At 39.2% G+C, this 20,133-nt stretch overlaps 2 protein-coding genes across 4 annotated transcripts in view; both read right to left on the bottom strand.

Annotated features, from left to right (window-relative positions):
- The window catches only part of si:dkey-112e17.1 (uncharacterized), a 28,246-nt gene extending 11,866 nt beyond the window's left edge, over nt 1-16,380 (bottom strand). For 2 of the 3 annotated variants that reach the window (XM_004558564.2, XM_004558565.2), the window contains exons 1-2: nt 16,177-16,380; nt 2,559-3,532 (exon numbers count right to left, since the gene is read on the bottom strand). In XM_004558564.2, the coding sequence (XP_004558621.1) occupies nt 2,559-3,532; nt 16,177-16,257 (1,055 nt within the window). In that variant the 5' untranslated portion in view covers nt 16,258-16,380. Of the gene's footprint in view, nt 1-2,558; nt 3,533-15,802; nt 15,942-16,176 lie in introns of those variants that run through there. The other variant, XM_023152103.2, reaches the window with a different exon arrangement.
- The window catches only part of dgcr8 (DGCR8 microprocessor complex subunit), a 207,648-nt gene that overhangs the window by 17,561 nt on the left and 169,954 nt on the right, over nt 1-20,133 (bottom strand). The window lies entirely within an intron of this gene.

The raw sequence follows: 20,133 nt of genomic DNA, 5'->3' as shown, positions 1-20,133 counted from the left end.
ATAGTATTACAAACCTCCAAACTTAACCCTCCAGTTTGTGTTCATTGTCCCCTGGGATGGAGAGGGAACAACTTGTAAACTACACCTTTTGACTGACTCAACTGAGTTTTACCTCTCCTCGTTGTCCCTTGTTCCCATTTTCTCCGCCCATTCACTTTCATGCAGCCTCTGTGTTTTTGTGCCGTGGAATTGATGCCAGGTGCTGTACCTTGAATGCCCTGCTGTCTATGGTGAGAATGCTTCACATCAAGAAAGCCGCACAGTTGCAGCCAAACCCAACTAATCACAGAGGGTGACCACATCAGGGACTGAGACTTCCAGCTGAGTCAACATAACAATGTCATGACTGTGTAGGTGTGAGGGTATTAGTCTATGTGTATATAAGTGTGTGTGCGTGTGAATATGTCATCCCGGCTCCTTTATATCTGAGGAGAGATTACCTGTAAAATCACCAGAATTTGGAAGGCTTAATTCTAACAAAAGCAGGGTTTTTACCTTAATGCAAAAATGCCTCTAACTTGTCTTGTAACTCTTTCACTAGCTATTCACAAAAAAAAAAAAAAAAAAAAAAAAAGGATCATGCTTTTGAGGTTGTAGCGCCCAAATGCTGGGACCGCCTTTTAGGTCAGCAGAATCTGTGGTTTCTTTTAAAAGACTACAGAAAACTAGTCTCTATAGGTTGGCTTCTCTTTAACCCTTTGCCCATTATCTGTGGCCTTTTGTTCTCCTAACTTGTGGGTGTATGGGCGAGTGTATTCAGGAATGAATAAAAGGCCATGTGTTTGACTCTGATCTAGAAATATGTACACTCATTGTTTTGTTTTTTTTAAATAATAGTAATAATAATAAGCTGATATGCCCATAGTGAGAGCACTAACTTGCCATGCTTATGTTAGTGTAGCATGCTAGCACATGCTAGGCACTGTTAGCCACAGTTTAGCTACGGCTGAAGGGTAATGCATCATTTTTTGGATGGTTTTTGGTCTTTAACCAAAACTGGACAGATGAGAACTTGATAGAAGGAATACACAAAAGGGATGGGATTACTGAAAAGCCTTTGTTCTGTAAATCAATTAAATATGTGTGTTAGACATTTCCCTTAAACTGGAACTTGGTGGTGTAGCTACACAAAAGATCAGATTATTAGCGAACACAATTAACATCTAACGGTAACCTCTAGGAAAAAACAAACATGTAAGCACAAAAAAAATTGCAGTGTGACCTTACAAACCTGAGCGAAAGATGATTAAACCCCAACTCCTCAGGTTCTACACTCTTTTAATAGAAAATATGGGGAAAAAAGAATAAGAAAAAAAACAACTAAAAAATTAGGTAAATAGGAAAACTGAATTCAGGTTGTTATACCTACATTTGAGCCAGTACTGTGAACTTTTCTGAAAAGCCCAAAAATAATGAAGCATAACATCCAACCTCTAAAACTAATGTTTGTTCAGAAATTTAAGTAAATAACTGACATTTTAATGAAAAACATTATAAAAATGAAAAATCATAATCTTAGATTTTTTTCCATCTTTTTTATAAAACTTTAAATTGTGAAATTCATGGATAAAAGCAAGAGCTTGTGCATATTGATAGATTAACTGTTACAGAAACAAAACACAAACCTTCGCCGAAGCAGCTCAATAGTTACTTTTAAGGGAACAGTGTTGCATTTTGTTGTCTTTGTTCTTCTTAAATGTACTTTAGGAAGCTTGTTGTGGAGTTAAGAAGAAAAGAAAAAAAAAGGTTGTCAGAGGTCCAAAGTAACATGATATTTAGAATCCTCATGCGTCATTCCCTATATGTTGTCAATAGAAACAATGACAGTAAGAAATATAGTTTTAAATAGCTCTATATAGCATTACTATCACTTTGACCTTCAGGTCAGAGGTCAAATATGACATATTTTTAAACATACTCTATACTTTTTATGTGTTGATAATACACACTACACTTGTAAGAATCATAGTTTACGTTCTAAGGCTTTGTGTCAATTTTTGACCAATAAAATCACTAAGTTGACCTTGAACACCTTGATCAATGCAAACCAAACTTTAATGAATTGTTACCATGATTCCCACTGAAGCTTTACCAGAATTCACTCAAAACCTCGTCCTGTTTTTACACAGAATGATAACATGCATGCACTACCAACAACATGATTTTGTTGTTGGTCATGATGTTGGTAATTACCAGTGCTGTTATTCAGGGCAGCTGTGGCATAAATGTTTCATTGGGTGGTGGTCTAATTCATTTGATAAACACTGTACCATATCCATCTCTCTCTCTCTATTGTGAGATGTTGGAACTTTGAATGAATATTTAGTCAAAAAAATAAAAAATAAAAGCTTTAAACAAACAAACATTTCTATCCCATCTTCAGGTAGCAAAGCACCAGCCTGATCCTTTTAACATCGTAAAGCTCTCACAGTCAAGAAAACTATAAAAATGGACTGTAAGTCAAGTATCATTTCAGTGCACAGTGCTGTATTGGATTAAGGTGGTGCTGTTTCCAAAATGTAATGCCTTTAATATAATAAAGTTAACACTTCTATTACCTGAAAATGATGCAGTGGGCACTTGTAAGTATCATAGCGAAGAAAGCAGCTCCACTCACTGCAGCCAGCAGTGTGTCTAGCTTATTGGCAGTATAAGCTGTGGCATGGAGGTCTCCTTGTGGCTCGGTCAGGTTCTGGTAGTGGAATAGAAGAGCAAAACCACGTCCCCAGTGGGTGGTAGTGATCAGTTCCATGATGACCTCCACCATTTCCTGGCTTGAGCCAAACACCAGCTGGCTGCTAGGAGGCCGGTTAGACCCACAAAACCTAGAGGAGAAGGTGATGAGGTCTGAGATGTAGAGGACATCGTGGGGGCAGGCGTCAAGGACAGACTGCTGGGTTTCAGGGCTTACACTTAGACTGTTGGTGGAGTGTGGTGAAGAAATGGTGGTCTCATCCACAACTGTGGTCGGGTTAGTACTAGGGTTGGCATCTCCCCTTAGGTGATATGAGGAGGCAGAGTTGATGGCTTTGTCCCCAGGAGGCACAGCGTCAGGTAGGAGGAGGAGAGTGGAAGGAGGTGGCAAAGATAGGCTGGAGGCAGCATCTGCAGATCTTTTGGCAGAATTCGAGACTTTGGTAATCTCCATTTTTGTAGACTGTTCTTGGACAACTATTTGCTTCACCTCACCATCTTGGAAGGATTGCTGAGTCTTTGAGCCATCACCTACACTCTGAACCACAGGATCTTTAGCCACTGAAGAGGTTTCATCAGCCCCTAAGGTGCCAGGGGCGAGAGTTGCCCCATCCTCTGCATCTTCTTCATCAAATTTAGAAGCAGAGAACTTGGATTCTGAGTCATGACTTTCAAAAACATCAAAGTCAAATATCTCCAGAATAAGCTGGTAATCAATAGGTACAACAAACTGCCAGACGCAGTGTGTCCCAGAGGAGTAGTTGTATGGGAAGCCAGGAGATAGAATTAGGCCTTGAACATCCACCACATCCACCCTGGCACCACAGTCAAAATACACCTGCAACAGGAATTATTTAATTAGTTGTGTCATATATCAAAATCTGCTTTTAAAGTAGATCTAAAAAGTCTTGCATTTTTTAATTTCAGACATTGACACCCTTTCTAAGACCTTAGATAAACAGGACGCAACTCAAAAGGTTAAGCACAAAAGCAAAACCCAATGTCCCACCAGTACTTGCATTTTTGTTATTCTTTGGCATTTCATTGCTAACTAGTGATACATTACACCGTCTAATTCTGAAATTTACTGATTACATTTTCTGTCTGTGTCAACATGTACCACTAAGTCAAACAACAAACGTCACTTGTGGTTAATTGCATAACAAAACCAATTTGAAATGGTAAAATGGACTGGGACTTGCAGCTGTATTCAGAAGTTTACATATGCTCATGTGCATGAATGCCAAGCCCCACCTTGACTCCTCCAAACACACCTCCTGGCACTGTGGTCAAATAGCTGAATCGTTGTTTTGTCTAACTCTGTCTAACCTTCTTGTACAGAAGGGCTGTTACCTTTTTCTTTCAACTGTTTTTCCCCCCAGGGTAAAACAAAGTAAACACTCATTGATCCAAATCATTCAATTCATATGTTCATGGCTACGGGTGAATAAAACCAAGCACCTGGGCATGCAGACTGCTTCTACAAACATTTGCGAAAGAATGGGTCTCTCTCAGGAGCTCCGTTGCCCATTTCATGCTCCCAGCTTTGTGGGAACAGGTTGGGTATGGCCCTTCTTGTTCTACCATGACTGCATGACCATTGCACAAAGCAAGGTCCATAAAAACATAGGTGAGTCTGGTTTGGAGAACTTGTGAGAACATGGCCTGCTCAGAATCCTGAGCTCAACCCAACAGAACACCTTAGGGATGAATTGGAGAGACTGCGAGTCGGGCTTGTTCTTGTCCTGGCAGAGACCAAACGATTAAGCATAGTACACAAATGTTAAAAGGGTTGAGGCTGGAGCTTTGGTAAGGCAGGTAGGTTTAATGTTATCTTGCTTTATCGCTTCCAAAACCAGTTTTAATGTGTGTTTTGGGATTACTGTCCTATTTGAATACCCAAATGTGTCCAATATTCAACTCTCTAGCTGATTTGAGGTGAAGTTGAAGAATCTGGAGTTAATCCTCGTTCTTCATTATTCCATGCGCTTTGTATAATGCATCAACACCGGAACATGAGGCTGCCACCACCATGCTTGACAGCTGGAGTTCTTAGATTTACAAATTTATATTTACTCCTCTAAACATACCTATTAACGCTGTGGTCAAATAGCTCAATCTTTGTCTTGTCTGACTATAGAATTCTCCAGAATGCGTCCCAATTCAGCTGCAATTTACTCGTTTTTCAGATAATTATGTTTTAAAAATATGTAAATATCATATTTAACATCAGTTTAAGTGGGGGGTCCCCTTCTTTGAATGTTTGTATAATGCATGTTACCACACTGTTGAGCAGCTTTTAAAGTATAATTCATTCTTCAAGAATGTGATTAATGCTTTCAAATGGCCTTGTGTAGTTTTTGACACCATCCATTAAACGGCGCTCATATTTAACTTGATATCTGATTGTTCCTTAGTTACAGACTGATTGGTTATTACTTTTTTTTTTTACCTCATTTAGCTGACTAGGAAATTAATCACAAGAACAGTACTTATATGCACATATTTACAATAATCTGTTGTTGCTAGCTCCATAAGACCTTCCCAACCTGTAAACCTGCATCAATCTACAATTTTCCTTCTTATTATTCAATGAGTTTGCTGAACTTTCTCAATGTTCTGAAAATTGGTCAAACCAATAAGTGCTGTCAAACAAATACTTCATGATGGCAAAGAGAAACTACCAGTTATAGTCAATCATGGTCGCTAACAAGACGATAATAGGCTTTGAGCTTATCAAATTAAAATATATCATATATCATATATTTGAGCCTGTTAAAAGTTTTTTTTTTTAACTTATATGCTGTATGCTATACAGTCACTCTGCCCTGGAAAAAGAACGGTTAAAACAACTCTTAAAAGCCCCAAATTACCATGACATTCATGTCCAGGAGTGCATGTTAATTTCTGACCACATCTGTATATAGCGCGTTTCTACTCAGGTCGAGCAGTCAAAACGCTTCATTCTTCAGTGAACTATTCAACTCTGCTGTTCCTCCTTTACATCAAAGCATAGGTTTCACCTGGGTAACCTTGGGGAAGGGGACTGGGGTATTTCTTTAAACATGCTGGCTATAATTCTTCCCAGGTGTTCACTGGTATAAGGGGGACCTTTGCCCTAAGGAGAGGCAGATGCACAGTTGGTTGGGCCAAGCAGCTGAGAAGCAGACCTTTGTAGGGGGGCTGAGTGTTTATGAGCTTTCCTGTTGGTCTTTCCTGTTGTGGCCTGTCAAAAAGCCCTAGTCTGGCTATCCTTCTTTCCAGACAGGTAACAAACCAACAACCACAGGCGACGTTTGTGCTCTAGACTGGGCTGGAAGTGTACTAGATCTCTTTGAGATTATAGTTCACATGGGAGCTGTGCAACCTAGATCGGGGACATGAGAAAGCTAAACTCTGATTGCTACAGGAGTGATCCGCCCCCATCCAGCATTCTGCAGTTAGTTCATTTAAATTGGTAAAACCTGCATGTAATTTTGACTGGAAAAGTGAACCACTCACTCAGCCCTCAGGTCATCAGGATGAAACTAAAAACATTATCGCCAATATAGTCTCATAGGCAGGCCACAGCATATTAAAGACACATGGGGGGGGGGGGGGGGGTCAGCTAGGGCAGCACGGCCTTCATAACTAAAGAAAATACGACTGTTCTCAGCTGTTTAGACATTTGGAAACATATCCTAGAAATTTCACAATTGACTTAAGTTACCCTTATCTATGACCTCACCACTTTGCATAATAGTGAGTTACATAACAGTACCTTAACATGATCCACGTTAGCCAGCAGCAGCTTTCAAATTGTATTTCAATGATCTCAAGAGGCATTTCTACCCAGATTGATGAAAATAAACAAAATGTTAATTTAAAAAAATCCCCGAGGACAAAAAAAAGACGCAGTTAACATCTGCCCTTTCCTCTGCTATCAACTTACGCTGGAACACACATTAAGTACCCATCTCGCTCAGTGCCAAACGTTTATGTTTGTGGGCATTCAGCAGTCTGTCACATTATATCAAAGTACTTGGAATATATGATTTCTGCAGTACATTACAGTTAACTTTACAAACAGTAATAGCATTGCCAAAGACACCAAAGACCAGTGTTTGTAGCATACTAATGACATATTATACAAAATCTTTGCTCACTCTTAGTATTTAAAACTTTCTGACATTACTCATTTTCTGATCATTTTCTCCTGACACTCTGAGGCAACTACATTAGTGCATGACACGTTTGGATAGCCTACACACTTAGTAGAAATTAATGTGATGTGTGTGATGTGATTAATGTGAGGAAAGAATTACACGGATGACATTTGAACGGGCCAAATGCCATTCCTGCTGAAGTTAGAGAGAGTAAGCTGATTAGGGGTTTGCAGCAAGGTTGGGCAATGACGGCACTTAACACCACAAGGGTGCATAACATGGCAAAGAGAAAGATAATACCGCCTCCAGCCAATGGTACCATTAGAAGATACACCTGTGGTATTAATTTCAAAATCCTACGTCGCCTTCTTCTCAAGTTATTGCAAGATTTTCAGAAACTCTGAACTCGGACCTGGAGGTCGAGGTCACTGAGATTGAAACACGTCCCAGATTTTTTCTAGCTACAACTATGACATCTAATTCGCTTCATTCTGGAGTGACTGCATCTACAAATTTGGGTGTAAATAGCAGGGCTGGGCCATATCATACCGTTCACGGTAATACCAGTATGATGTTAGGCATTGATAAGAAAATGAAATCTTGTGATAGAATATGGGTAAAACGCGCATGCGCAGTGCCTTTGTTTTCATATGCACATGGCGGAAAAAGCATGGCGGCGACGGAGAATGAGAAGGGCGAAAGCGGATCGTTGAATGAAACGGATGAACCAGAACTGGTTTGTAAAAATGCTGCAGCTTCAGTGGTGTGGAACTGGTTTAGCTTTCGTCTGTCAGATACACAACAAAGCACATTTTTTGGTAGAGCATGCTAGCGGGCCGTCGTTATTACCGAACCGATTTTCTGTGCTACACGGCGCTCAAGAATCTGTCAAAAAAATGTTTTGGTACGACTTTGCTAAGCTACGAAGCCGCACCGCTTGATGGATTGTCGGAGCATTACGGCTGTCGTAGGCGGAGCCTCGCAGAGTGATACGTACTGTGCTTCAACATAATATTACCGTTTTGTGTGTATAACCTCTTTTTAAGTGTTGTGGATATTACACATGGTTATGCTGAGGATATGTCGGCCAGTTTCCACTGGAAATGCCTTTTGGTTAAACTGTCAGTGAGGAATTTGCATTTGCACTGTTACATGTTTATATAGCTTTAATGCATAAAAACAGCTGCTTGTTTAAGTGAAAATACATTGATGGGGTTTTTTGCACTAATAAAGTTGAGGAGTTGTAAAGTATTTTGTCTCGCGTCAATTATATCATCAGTTATATCGTTATCGCGAATTTTCAAATATATATCGTGATAAATATATTTGGCCATATCGCCCTGCCCTTTCACAATTTAAGGCTTTTTCACAACATAAAATTCTAAATAAATAATTTGAGCCTAGGTAGTCCTGGCAACTTTAACATTGCTGAGGTTAAACCCTTTTTCAAGTAAGGTCTCACTTATTTTAACAAAATATCATCACATCATGACCAGTTCTCATCACAATCAAGAACTGGCGCCAAAATCTTTGTTTTACTCCATTTCTTCGCCGTGTTCTGATGCAGAGATAATGAAACTATTGCACTAACGCCACAGATTGCATGTAAAAGATTAACATAGTTTGTGGAGTGTTATTGTAAAGACTTGGCTTTACAGTTTTTTACTACGGCCTTTTGGCCATAGCTATTAGTTTTCTGAAACCAGACATGAATGAGGGGTGGATCTGACTGTGAAACTGAGTGCAAATTCCAGAGGTGGGACCAAGTCATTGTTTTGCAAGTCTCAAGTAAGTCTCAAGTCTTTATCCTCAAGTCTCAAGTCAAGTCTCAAGTAATGTCAGGCAAGTCAGAGTCGAGTCTCAAGTCACTGGTGTAAAAGTCCGAGTCAAGTCACAAGTCTGAAACTTTGAATTTCAAGTCCTTTCGAGTCTTTAAAAAAAAAAAAAACGAAAAAATAATGTTGCAGTTATGCTAAATGTAAATATTAGACTTTGTAATTTTAAAATCTGTGTTTTTCTCAACACATGACAAAATAGTGAACTTAGAAAATATACACAAATTGTGAAATTGCACCTCTATAAAATGCAGCTCAATTAAACCTAGCTCCAAGAATAATTTTCACCGACAGTTCTGAGATAAGCTGCATGTTATTCTTGGATGCGGTTGTAGGACCAGCTTTAAAATCGCATGACAAAAATATACACATTAAAAAAAAACTGTATCACCAACGTAGCCTGGACAACATTTGCTAGTTAGATGAAGTCAGCTATCTCATTGTAGCATATTTATATGCATATTTATAAGCATACGGTTCTTGGAGTGAGTGCATACACTCATGAAGTTTAGTAACTTCAGGTCACTGCAACAAGCCCAGGTACAGTTTACCGACGGATGGGTACAGGACCTTGAAATGCACCGTGTAGAACGAAAGACCATCGTACGTATCATAAGTTTACCAGTCTCACAAATTGTCGTCATAAATACACATTCCTTAACCGTTTATTAATATAACCTTTGAGCTCAACGGTAATTAATTAGTAGTGGAAATAATTTCTGGTAGCGTTACAGAAATGTAGCAGTGACAACAATATTGTATGCTGTAATCACCGCGCGGATAGGAGGCGGCTGGCTTGACCGCGGCTCACAAATGACGGCTCACTTTACCGCAGTCTGTAATCGCACTGGGCAATTAGTGATACAAAAAACCTGTTTTATCCTGTGAATAAAAGTATATGTTTTTGTCAATGTACCATAATAACAGAAGCGAAACGCAATATTGTGTCAGGACAATTTACTATTTATGCACAATAAATAAAGGAGCATAGCGCGACAATTTCTGTTCAGCGCCAGACTTGCTTGTAACCTATATCACCAATTATGTTAAGAAAAATGACGCATTAACTACAACAGCAGACTGACCTTTGTGTAAATGCTTGGAGCAGACTAACCTGTGAGCTGGAGTGTTCTGGGACGTTATATTTGATCTTTGAATGGCTGCAATCCAGTCGCGTCTTTGTTACTTCGGAAACATGGCTCGAACAATTTCTCTTCAACGACGTAATCCGATAACAACCGATCTCTTTACCCGTCGGCTTCCCGTGGCTGTCATGCGACCGGCTATTGCAGTTAATAATACAACAGCTTCTTGACATTTTTGTGTTTCTTTTTATCTCTGTGTGACTGATTTTAATTGAAAGCCTGCGTGCGCTACTACCGCTTGCCACGAGTTCCCAGAATCCTTTGCGGTTCTACCCGTGAATGACGTCACATTTTCAATCTCTATATAATATGCATGTTAAATTTTATATTTGGGGTAAAATATCAAGTCTTTTCAAGTAAACTGGTTCAAGTCCAATTCAAGTCCCAAGTCATTGGTGTAAAAGTCCAAGTCAAGTCACAAGTCTTAGAACATTTTTTCAAGTCAAGTCTAAAGTCATAAAATTAATGACTCGAGTCTGACTCGAGTCCAAGTCATGTGACTCGAGTCCACACCTCTGGCAAATTCCTACAGAAGCTACTTATCAGTCACAAGTAGGCCTTCCCAAAAGGCTGTGTAAGTCTTCCATCCATTAAAGTCATTATCTATAATTGGAATCATGAATCACAGATCTCAATGATATCTATTCCTAATTACAACAACAACAAAAATAACAAGTCTCCAAAGTAAAAGTCTGTGTTACAAATGACTGCCTCCAATCCAGGCCCATTATGTAAGGAGGAGAAGAGAAAAAAGAAAAGAAAAAGTCAGTCCCAACCTATTTATCAGCGTGCTGGGATGTATAGCAACACCTTAAAGCATGTGCATATATCAAAGTTTTTGTTGCTAACTTCAAATTAAAGTGAGTGTAGCTTTCTCAAAAATATAAAAATTCTCAATTTGAATATTTGCCATGTTGCCTTTGGATCTCTGAAATTAAAAAACAGGGAATACTGATTTGCAAATCCACACACTGTGTTTTTACTGAAATTTTGTACAAGGTCCCATCTTCATTGGACACAGGGTTGTATATGCTAGACTACACATGAAAGGGCCCCAAAGTGCCACGGTGTCTAATGGAAATGGGACATTCTTATAATGCCAACATCTCAGTTCTGTTACATCACAGGCCGCTCTACTGGCAGGCCGCTAATTATTCAAGGATGCCTTTTCTCATGACAAAACAATGGGCCACATTGCTGTTTTGGTGAACCACTCCACAAATGGGGAATGTGGATAATATTTTAATGAAGTGATGCTAATAAGTACGTGGCATAAGAGCAGGCTGGTTATGCCACTGACAGCAGCTTCCCCGGACACAAGTAGACCAACTGAGCACATAATTGTCTAAAATGACTTGTTCAGTAAAATATTGGACCAGCTGCTGTCATTACTGGGAGGCCCCAAGCAAATGGTATTGTTCCAGTTTTCACTTTGGATCACCAGATTTTTAAACCAAAGAAGAACAAAAATAAAAAATTATTCCATGACAGCCATGACAAGTTTGTCTAATTAAACTAACTGTCTAATTAACTAGCTCATGTTGTGCAGCTGATTTATATACCATATTTACTGGACTCTATGCATATACCCTTACTGCTTTCATAGGAACTAAGGAGAGTTCAGGTGAGCGTTTACACAAAACCACAATCCATCTTACCAACAAACTCCTCCCAAGGTCAGACCATGCAATACTCTGGAAAAAAAGACCTACCACCTCAGACTCTACTGGGCTCAATAGCATGTCAAAGTTCAAGGCCTTAGAATTGGGGAAAAAAATAAAACAAGTAAAGCATGTTTGGAAGGTTTGAGACAGGAAAGAAATAATAGAAAACCAAAAAATACAAGCACACAAGTACCAAAACAATAAATAAGGTGTAGTAATAGCCCAGGCAAAGTCCAAACCGCAATCAATTTCAAATGCTGTGGCAGGACCTGTGCATAAAACGGATGCCCTCTACAATGATGTGACAGACTGATAAAGTCATACAAAAAATAATCATTAATAATAATAATAATAATAATTAATAATCAAATAATTCTCATTATGGTTGCTAAAGGAGATTCTATAAGCTATTGAATCATGGGGTGTACTTGTTTTTTCACGACTGCACAGAGTCCCGTGGAAACTCTTTCAATTACCACATGTAGTAATATTATTACAAATTTCAGCAAATATAAACTGATGACAAAAACTACTGTTTATCATATTAATATACCAAATATGTACATTATATTGTAGAAGCTATAAAATACTTTCATAGCTTATGTCTGATAATATTTTACTTTTGTTAAAAAAAAAAAAGTTTAAAAAAAAAAAGTGTTTTGTTTTGGGGTTGTTGGTTTTTGTTTTTTTTTTTTGGGGGGGGGGGGGGGGGGGGGGGGGTTGGTTTTACCACCCAGGCTGACGACACCCCTGTGAAAACTGCAACACGAGCTGCTTCTGCTGAAGTTCTGTTAACACACACACTCTGCCTCTCATGCACAAACAGCCTGGGACTGGCTCATAAACAGGCAGGCAGGCCCCTCAAAAGGGGGCAGGAATCCTCACCAGCCCTGTTTACTGAAGAAGTGACACTGCTTTGCAGGCTAGTGCTTGGGTTGCAGCAGCCCACTCAGGACGCACTGAAATCACACTCCACTTGTGAACCAAATCTGAATCAATATCAACATAACTAAACTTTGCCATGCAGTAAACAGTATGAATAAAAAAAATATTTAACCAATAAAAATGCGTGGATTATGTCTTCACCTCCTCTCAAATAGACTGGACTTGATGTATCTGGGATACAAGTATGAAGACCAAAAAAAAATAAAAAATTCAGGTAAACAAAGTGACACAGCTGCATAAAAAACAAATTTTACCAAAAAAAAAAAAAAAAAAGCTTTACTGAAATAGAAAACATAAAATTCACGAGGATGAGAAAAACCTAACAAGATTATGAGTCTCTCTAATTTAATTTAACCACTTTGACTCAAAGTTCAGCAAACATCTAGGAATTCCCCAGAGTTACACTAGTTTCCAAAGATAAGGACTTAAGGGAAACTGCAGCATTCACAGAATAAAGAAAACAAACTCCAAGGCTTAGAAACTCAGAGCTCCAGGTAGCAAGAACCCCAGAATAACAAGGACAGACTGCAATCAACTGAATCTTAACCTCTTTGTGACAGTCTACACAGACAGAAAAAAAAAGCTCTTTGAAGTAATTCTCCACAACTGTGAAAAGGTGCCGATACTCCAGCCCAGGACTTATCGCATATCCCCCTCGTGTCCCTGCCTCTCCTACTGGGATTAAGTGGCTGCACGCTCAGCCAATGGTGAGTTTTTATAAGTAACTGGCACGGCAGTCTGATTAAATCCAGGCATTTCTGGGGTTGCCCTTGTTGGCCGCTTCAGCCCATTTTCATCACAGTTTGCATCAAGAGCCATTTATGAAAGACCTCTTTGAGCTCATGCATGTTTGATCAACTTTGTATTTACAGAGCCATCACTGGATATTCACTGTAGCCTACATGGATAAGTGGGGTGCTGTAAATTATTACAGCTGTGGTTCTCTAAAAGCTATGTGACTGGGTGGGCTTTTCCATGTTTGTGGTGTAAAACCTATTAACATATTTCCTCTAAAAAAAAGGGGGGGGGGGGGGGGTAAAAGTGCTGCTGCTGTGGTAGCTGTTAAAACCTTTGGAACCCTGTGGCGAATCATGACCTTATCTTCACAGTGGTTTCAACTGGTTTGGAGAAATCATTCCCAGACTTTGGAATAAGATTGAGCCAATGTATCACTGATAATTAGTGTTTGGGCAGCACCCCTATGAGAAGCCCAATGCTGTAGGCTGTGCTGACAGAGTAAATTGGATTCAGTCAGGATGCAACAATATTTCCAAGTTTAAAAACATCAGAATTGCCAGAAGAGATCATTTTTGAATATCATCTCCAACATCACTGATAATCCCTGAACCAGTGTGCTCAGTCGCAAATATTGACAAAGCTATTAGAGCCCTTCGCTATGACAAACCCTGAAAAGCTTTCTGCTCTAAAATGTATTGATTTAGCTCTACTAGTACTAAAAGCATGTTTTTATCCCAGGTTTATCCAAAAAGCTTGATCTGACTCAGAGGTGTGCCTCTGTCATATGAGCAGTATATTCATAGTCACGAAGCGAAGCACCTGATTTAACAAAAGTAAACAAACCAGATGATCTTTAAAAATAAATTTAAAAAACCCTCAGAAGGCAGCACCAGCAGAAACTTAGTTTAAATATTCCAGCAGACAGCACCAAATTAAAACATCATCCAGGTTTTACACCATCTGCATCTCTGCTCATCAGTTCATCTCTACCAACTGCAGATCACTGACAAACTATGGCATGTTAATCCGTTCACAGACCGAGCAGATCCTTCATCAGATATGAGAGTTCATTATTCATTCTGAAAAGAGATAACTCTGCCCTCATTCTGAAACACCGACACATGCTTCCTTTTTTTTGTCTGACGGCAATAGAATAAATTCCAAACTTGTTTATGCTCTTCTGGAAAAAAATCAACTTAATACAAGGGGAGCAGAGGACAAAGCCATCATTTACTGTGCCACTTCAGGCAGATAATTGCAAAGATAGTGAGAACCCTATGCACACAGGAACTAAAGCTGGAGACGCTGACAATTCAATATAGTGTGGGCTTTTGTTGTCTAGCTCTGAGGACTGTGCTGCTCAGCCATCATTCTTCATCAGTGGAACTAGACAACTGTTGACAAATGGAAACCACAAAGCTTTTCCTGACCGACAATGTGACAATCGCATTTGAGGAGATCTGTGCCGAAGGTAACCCTTTATATAACGATACCAGCCATTGTTACAAAAATGGGGACAATATACTGCATCACACAAAAATGGCAAACAGAAGAATCAGGGATCAGAAGACTGAGCGGATGATGCACTTTAAAAATTTAAAAAAAGAGAAAATAAACAGTTCTCTTGTTTTCCTCAGTCACGTGTAGAAATCTCCCTCTTATACACTTTAACACCTCTGACTTCTCTCAGGTAATTTCATCAGTGCAACTTCAAAACCTCAACCAATCAACTCTTAAGCGCTCACAGGCACTAATCTGACATTTTAGTGACCCTTTGCCTTCTTCTGTGGTATGTCAGAGACCAGAGAAGCAGCTCCTGCCCATTTGCTTTCCTCTACACCAGACAAGCCTTTGGATCATGAAGTTTTCCTGTCAGAGGCAAAGCTTTGGACGTCACAGTCACCGAGTATGAGAAGTTTCACATAAGGTTAACATGTTCCCAATGTGGTTCTCATTTCAGCAGTTTGGACTGCATGCCATTCTCCAACTCTGAAGTGCAGTAACATCAAAAACATGCCCTTGCCATCAAAACAACTCTTTGAAAATCTTTAAGGATATAACTGCCTCAAAATTTGGAGTTAAAAAAAAAAGGAGGAGGGAAGAAGGAATAAGGACGGATTTTTTTGCCACTTTTTCATGAATGGAAAAGGTGCATGAGAGGAGCTCAAACTGAAGTGAGAGGGGAGGTTTAAAAGTCTGGCTACCGATTACGTGACAGGGGTTATTTTTGCTATATAGCCACGTGGAAAATTGTGATATAATAAAAGTAAAAACAAGTAAATAAATTAAGAAATAATACATTAAACGACTGAGAACCTCGTTACACAAAATGCCAAACCACGAACTGACCCCAGGGTAATTCCGATAACCTGTTTATGTTAAATAGTTGTCTCCTGCTCAGCTTTCACAATGAGATGCGGCGCGCTGTGAGGGTCATGCTAATGTCCCGTCCTGTTAGCAAGCACGGCGTAGGCGAACTTTAAGAGTAAAAGCTGTAAATTTAAGGGGGCAATGCTAATTGCAAAACTTCTCCCCAGCGTAAAGTAAAAGCTTGCTTGTTCTTCGAAGCGGAGTACCCTTCTGATATACTCTGCTGAAATGTTATGCAACCAAAGGCATTTAAAGGTTTACATTACCATATTTTGAAACTTAGTTCACACTACGTACTGCTTCTTGCTATCGCCTACACACAGAGACGTCTGTAAGAACTTCGTTACGTTGGTAAAATAAAGGCTGATGGTAACAGGCGGACTGCATTTAAATTGAAAACGTAGCTAACGCAATTGCTCGTCGGACGTGTGCCGAAATGAACGGTGGCGCCTGTTTTATCTTATAGTAGCTGGGTTCAACTCTCTCGGAGTCAATGAGTTTACCAATAAGCGAACAACTGTAGAATATCACGTTTTCCGAACGGAGTTCGCGGCTCGGTTCTCTACACAAGTGAGCACGACACTCAAAACAGAGCTAAGAATGTGTGATTTATTTTTGCAGCAAAGAAATGTCAACTTACTTTCTGTGCAACGCATCCCATCACGAAGAGTAGATATGCTGTCATACAAACATGCACCCCGAGCGACGTAACGTAGCTCATTTTTGCCTAATTGTTTCTTTTTAACGCCACGCACATTGAACTGTGTATCCCGCTCCTCTGCTTCCCTCTCATTCACCTGAAGTGTCGGGAGCGCGCTCCCATCGTTCATGGGCAAACACGGACGAACGCTGGACCGGACCTCTTCCTAATAAAAGTCTCCGGTTCTTGACTTTATCCTTCCCAGTAATTTTAATTATTAGTTCGTACATTTGAGCCATCACTTTTGTTTGGTTTTATTGTGGTTTCTTTCAAGTACCAGTGCTAGAAATGGATTTTTACAGTATTATGAAATGTTTCTTTCAGCTGAACTATTTTTTTAAAATGTTCCTTCTTTTTTGTCCGAGTACTTGTAAATCAAATCATGTGTATTTTATAGATTTTATTTTTTTACATAAGCCAAACCAAATGAAATTATGCAAAGTATTTTAAATATCACTTGTAGAATCAGAAGAAGAAGAAGAAATATAAGCCGTGTTCACAGAATTACCACAGTTGTGTTGAATCCAGGCTTCTGCTTTGAGGATTAAATTTTATTTCAGTATATTTATATCAGAAGAAAATTAATTTTGGCTTGCAGATTCGGGAGTTCAGTCTCACAAACTACACTGTTAAATCCGAAATATCCTTCACTTAAACAACATCCTTTAGTGTAACATTGAAGCTATCACTCAGAATGGTTTCATTTGATTGTGATGGTTTATATTTGGACTGTAGGAAAAACTTTACCGGTGTCATTGTTGTTACCGCCATTAGATGGAGCCAAAGGCAACTGAAAACCGAAAAGAAGTAGAGGAGAGTAAACAAGGCCGTGTGATTACAACTTCCCCTTAATTCATTCAGAATTATTCCCTCTTATCCTGGATGTCTATGTAATCACTCCATGTCACCCAGACATTCTCAGATTAGCCTTAGGTTTGGAAAATAGTTATCAGAGGCATGTAAACAGAGAGGATAATGTTTTAGTGTTTTTTATTTATTTTTCTTGCCTTTAAAAAAATAATACATTTCCCAACAGTAAAACTATATTTTCTTTTTTTCCACAGTGATCACAATAAATATGGAAAGACTTATAATATAGTCATATTAAATAAAAAATATGACAAAAAATGTGAGCACCAGTCCTTGTGACTCTGGGAAAGGTGCATACGTTTAAATGAAGATTTATTGCATTTGTTATAACCACAGCTGTAGCTGCTAAGTGTGACTGGTAAAAACTGCAGAAATTTTCAATACAGCATTTCTAAACATGCTAGTTTTCTTTAGAAAGCATAAATTATTTCTATTTGCACGCAATAACCTTTTTTTTTAATTATCTGTGAACTGTGAACTGAAACCACTGCTGTGCAATGACGTCCTTTACCTCTGTAATGCTCAAATCCTGTAAAATCAAATTAAAACTGAGGGTTATCTTCCAATTTACACAGTGTATGAAAACATCAGCAAGGATTTGGCCTGTTACTTTGGAAAGTATTATACCAAAAAACCCCAAAAGAAATAGCTTTTCTTGAGAAAAAGAATTGTTAATGCTCACAAAGCGGGGGATGGATATACAAAGTTATCACAGCATTTCCAAGTGTCAAGAAGGGGAGAGAGAAGCATCAACAAGAATTTCAAAGAGAGAACAAGTCTGGCGGTAGGATGTGAAAAATTTCAAAGACTCTGGAAAGAAGGAAAGACAGATGTGACTAAAGACCCAGAAAATTTTACCATGACTCTAGTGAATGACTTAGTTAAGTAGGCTCAAAGAAGACAATCTATAGGACCTTACAAAGGAAGGTTACAGACCAAGAAATACTCTTCTTCAGAAGTACTTCTGCAGAAGTAGACACCTTCAAGCCATATAGAGGTATGCTGAGGACACCATGGAGAAAGGTTAAGTGTACTGGAAGTGCATCCTTTGGTCAGATAAGGGGAAACTAGAGCTCTTTGGCCAAAGAGACGCTAAATATGTTTGGAGAAAGTAGGAAGAGGCATTCAACCCAAAGAACACTGTTCTCATAGTGAAACACGGGGGTGGGAGTATTATACTGAGGGGCTGCTTCAGGAACTGGCAACTTTTCATGTGACCTGTGACCGCCACAAGAAAAGAATGGACTTCTCATCTGACTACAGGTTTTCCCAACCTTATAAGCATTACATTTGCATAATGACTGAATCTAGCAACGCTGACTAACAATGGGCCAGGGGGTTAGTTTTAAGATCATTAATATGCAAATTGTGGTGTCAGCTTGCAGTTAGCTGAGGGTGAAGAATTCACTTGGATGAGCGAGGGAACATTTCAGCCACTGAAAACACAACATCCAAATGAACAGAATCGATTTTACATGGATGATTGAGCATGCATCAAGATAGCACAGTACCATGTTTTACATTTGCAAAGTTGCATCTGAACAAATCACAAGACTTCTGGAACAATTACGTTTGGACAGACAAGACCAAAGTGAAGATGTTTGGTCATAATGCTGCGTGTGGAGAAAACCAAACAAAAACTTCATACCAACTCTGAGCACAGTGGTGGAGGGGTGATGATTTGGGTTGTTTTGTCACTCACAGGATGTGGCCACTTCATATTCAATGAGTAAACCATAAAGTCCTCTATATACCAAAGTATTCAGGGGTCTAATGTGAGGACATCTGTCTGACAGGTAAAGTCTGGCCCAAACAGGACAATGATGCAAACACAGGTTTTAGATGACTGGTTTGTGACTGCAGCTAATCATCACCAAATGTATTCTAATTCTTGTTTAATTCAATATTCTTGATTTCCTTGATGACTGCAGAAATATAACGCCAAACTTATCACCTGACTCTTCAGCTCACCACACTCTTACAGTTTTGTTTCACTGTTGAGCTGACAGACAAGTCATCTTACTGCGTTGGTTCTTTTGTTTGTTTTCGGACAAAAAGCTCTTTTGAGACACATCCCCAGTGTGGGCAGGAGAATTTGCGACCATTAATCCAAAGAAGAAAAACTTGCATGCATCACAGAACCTGTGTGTACGTAGCAAAGACCAAAAGACATATTGGAAGTATTTTACCACAGCTAACGTTCCCAAATTCAAATCAGGAAAACAAATACTTGATGTCTGATGTCATATCACGATGTTCCATATATGCTGTTTTCTATGAAAAGACTAAAATAAAATGTGCACTGTTCTACTCAGTTATCATTTGAAAATTGTATCGACTGACCCCTTCTCAGTACATCTCCTGATTGTTGAAAAAATTGACAGTGGATAAAGACTATTGATATTTAACTCAATATTAGACCAGTAAAGTCACAAAAACAGTTTAAAAAAAACAAATTACTATAGAAAGTATTGACACTCTTACACCTTGTGAAGAGGATTACATTTTAAATGGATTAAATAATTTTTCCCACTCATTTACCATAAAAAATATAACAGTGAAGTGAAAAAAATTTGCAAATAATTACATTAAAAGAAAAGTTTTTCTGAGTAAATTTAACTTGGAAAAAACTGCTAAAAAATTCACAAACAGTCATTCTAGTAGTCAAAGGAGCTTGCAGAGAAAAGCGTCTGGACTTCTTTAAGTTGCTTGAAGACGTTTCACCTCTCATCCGAGAAGCTTCTTCAGTTCTAAGGTCAAATGGTGGAGAGTCCCAGATATAAACCTAGTGGGAGTGACCCCCCACAGAGGGACAAAGGGACCCCCTGATGATCCTCTAATCGCCTGAGCCAAGGTGTGAAACTGGGTGTGGGTCCCAATCAGCCAGAGCTTCAGCCAGAGTCTTGTCCTGTGGAGGTGGTCAGCAAAGTCAGCAAAGAGGCACAGAAAAGAAGACCAGACACCAGCGAGGGAGGATAAGAAGGACAGACGCAACAACATTGTCATCCCCTATGTAGCCGGTGTATC

The sequence above is a fragment of the Maylandia zebra genome, linkage group LG12 (genome assembly GCF_041146795.1).
Source record: "Maylandia zebra isolate NMK-2024a linkage group LG12, Mzebra_GT3a, whole genome shotgun sequence".
Lineage (NCBI taxonomy): Eukaryota > Metazoa > Chordata > Actinopteri > Cichliformes > Cichlidae > Maylandia > Maylandia zebra.
Note: the sequence above shows the minus strand (reverse complement) of the source record. Positions and strands in the feature narration are given on the sequence as shown.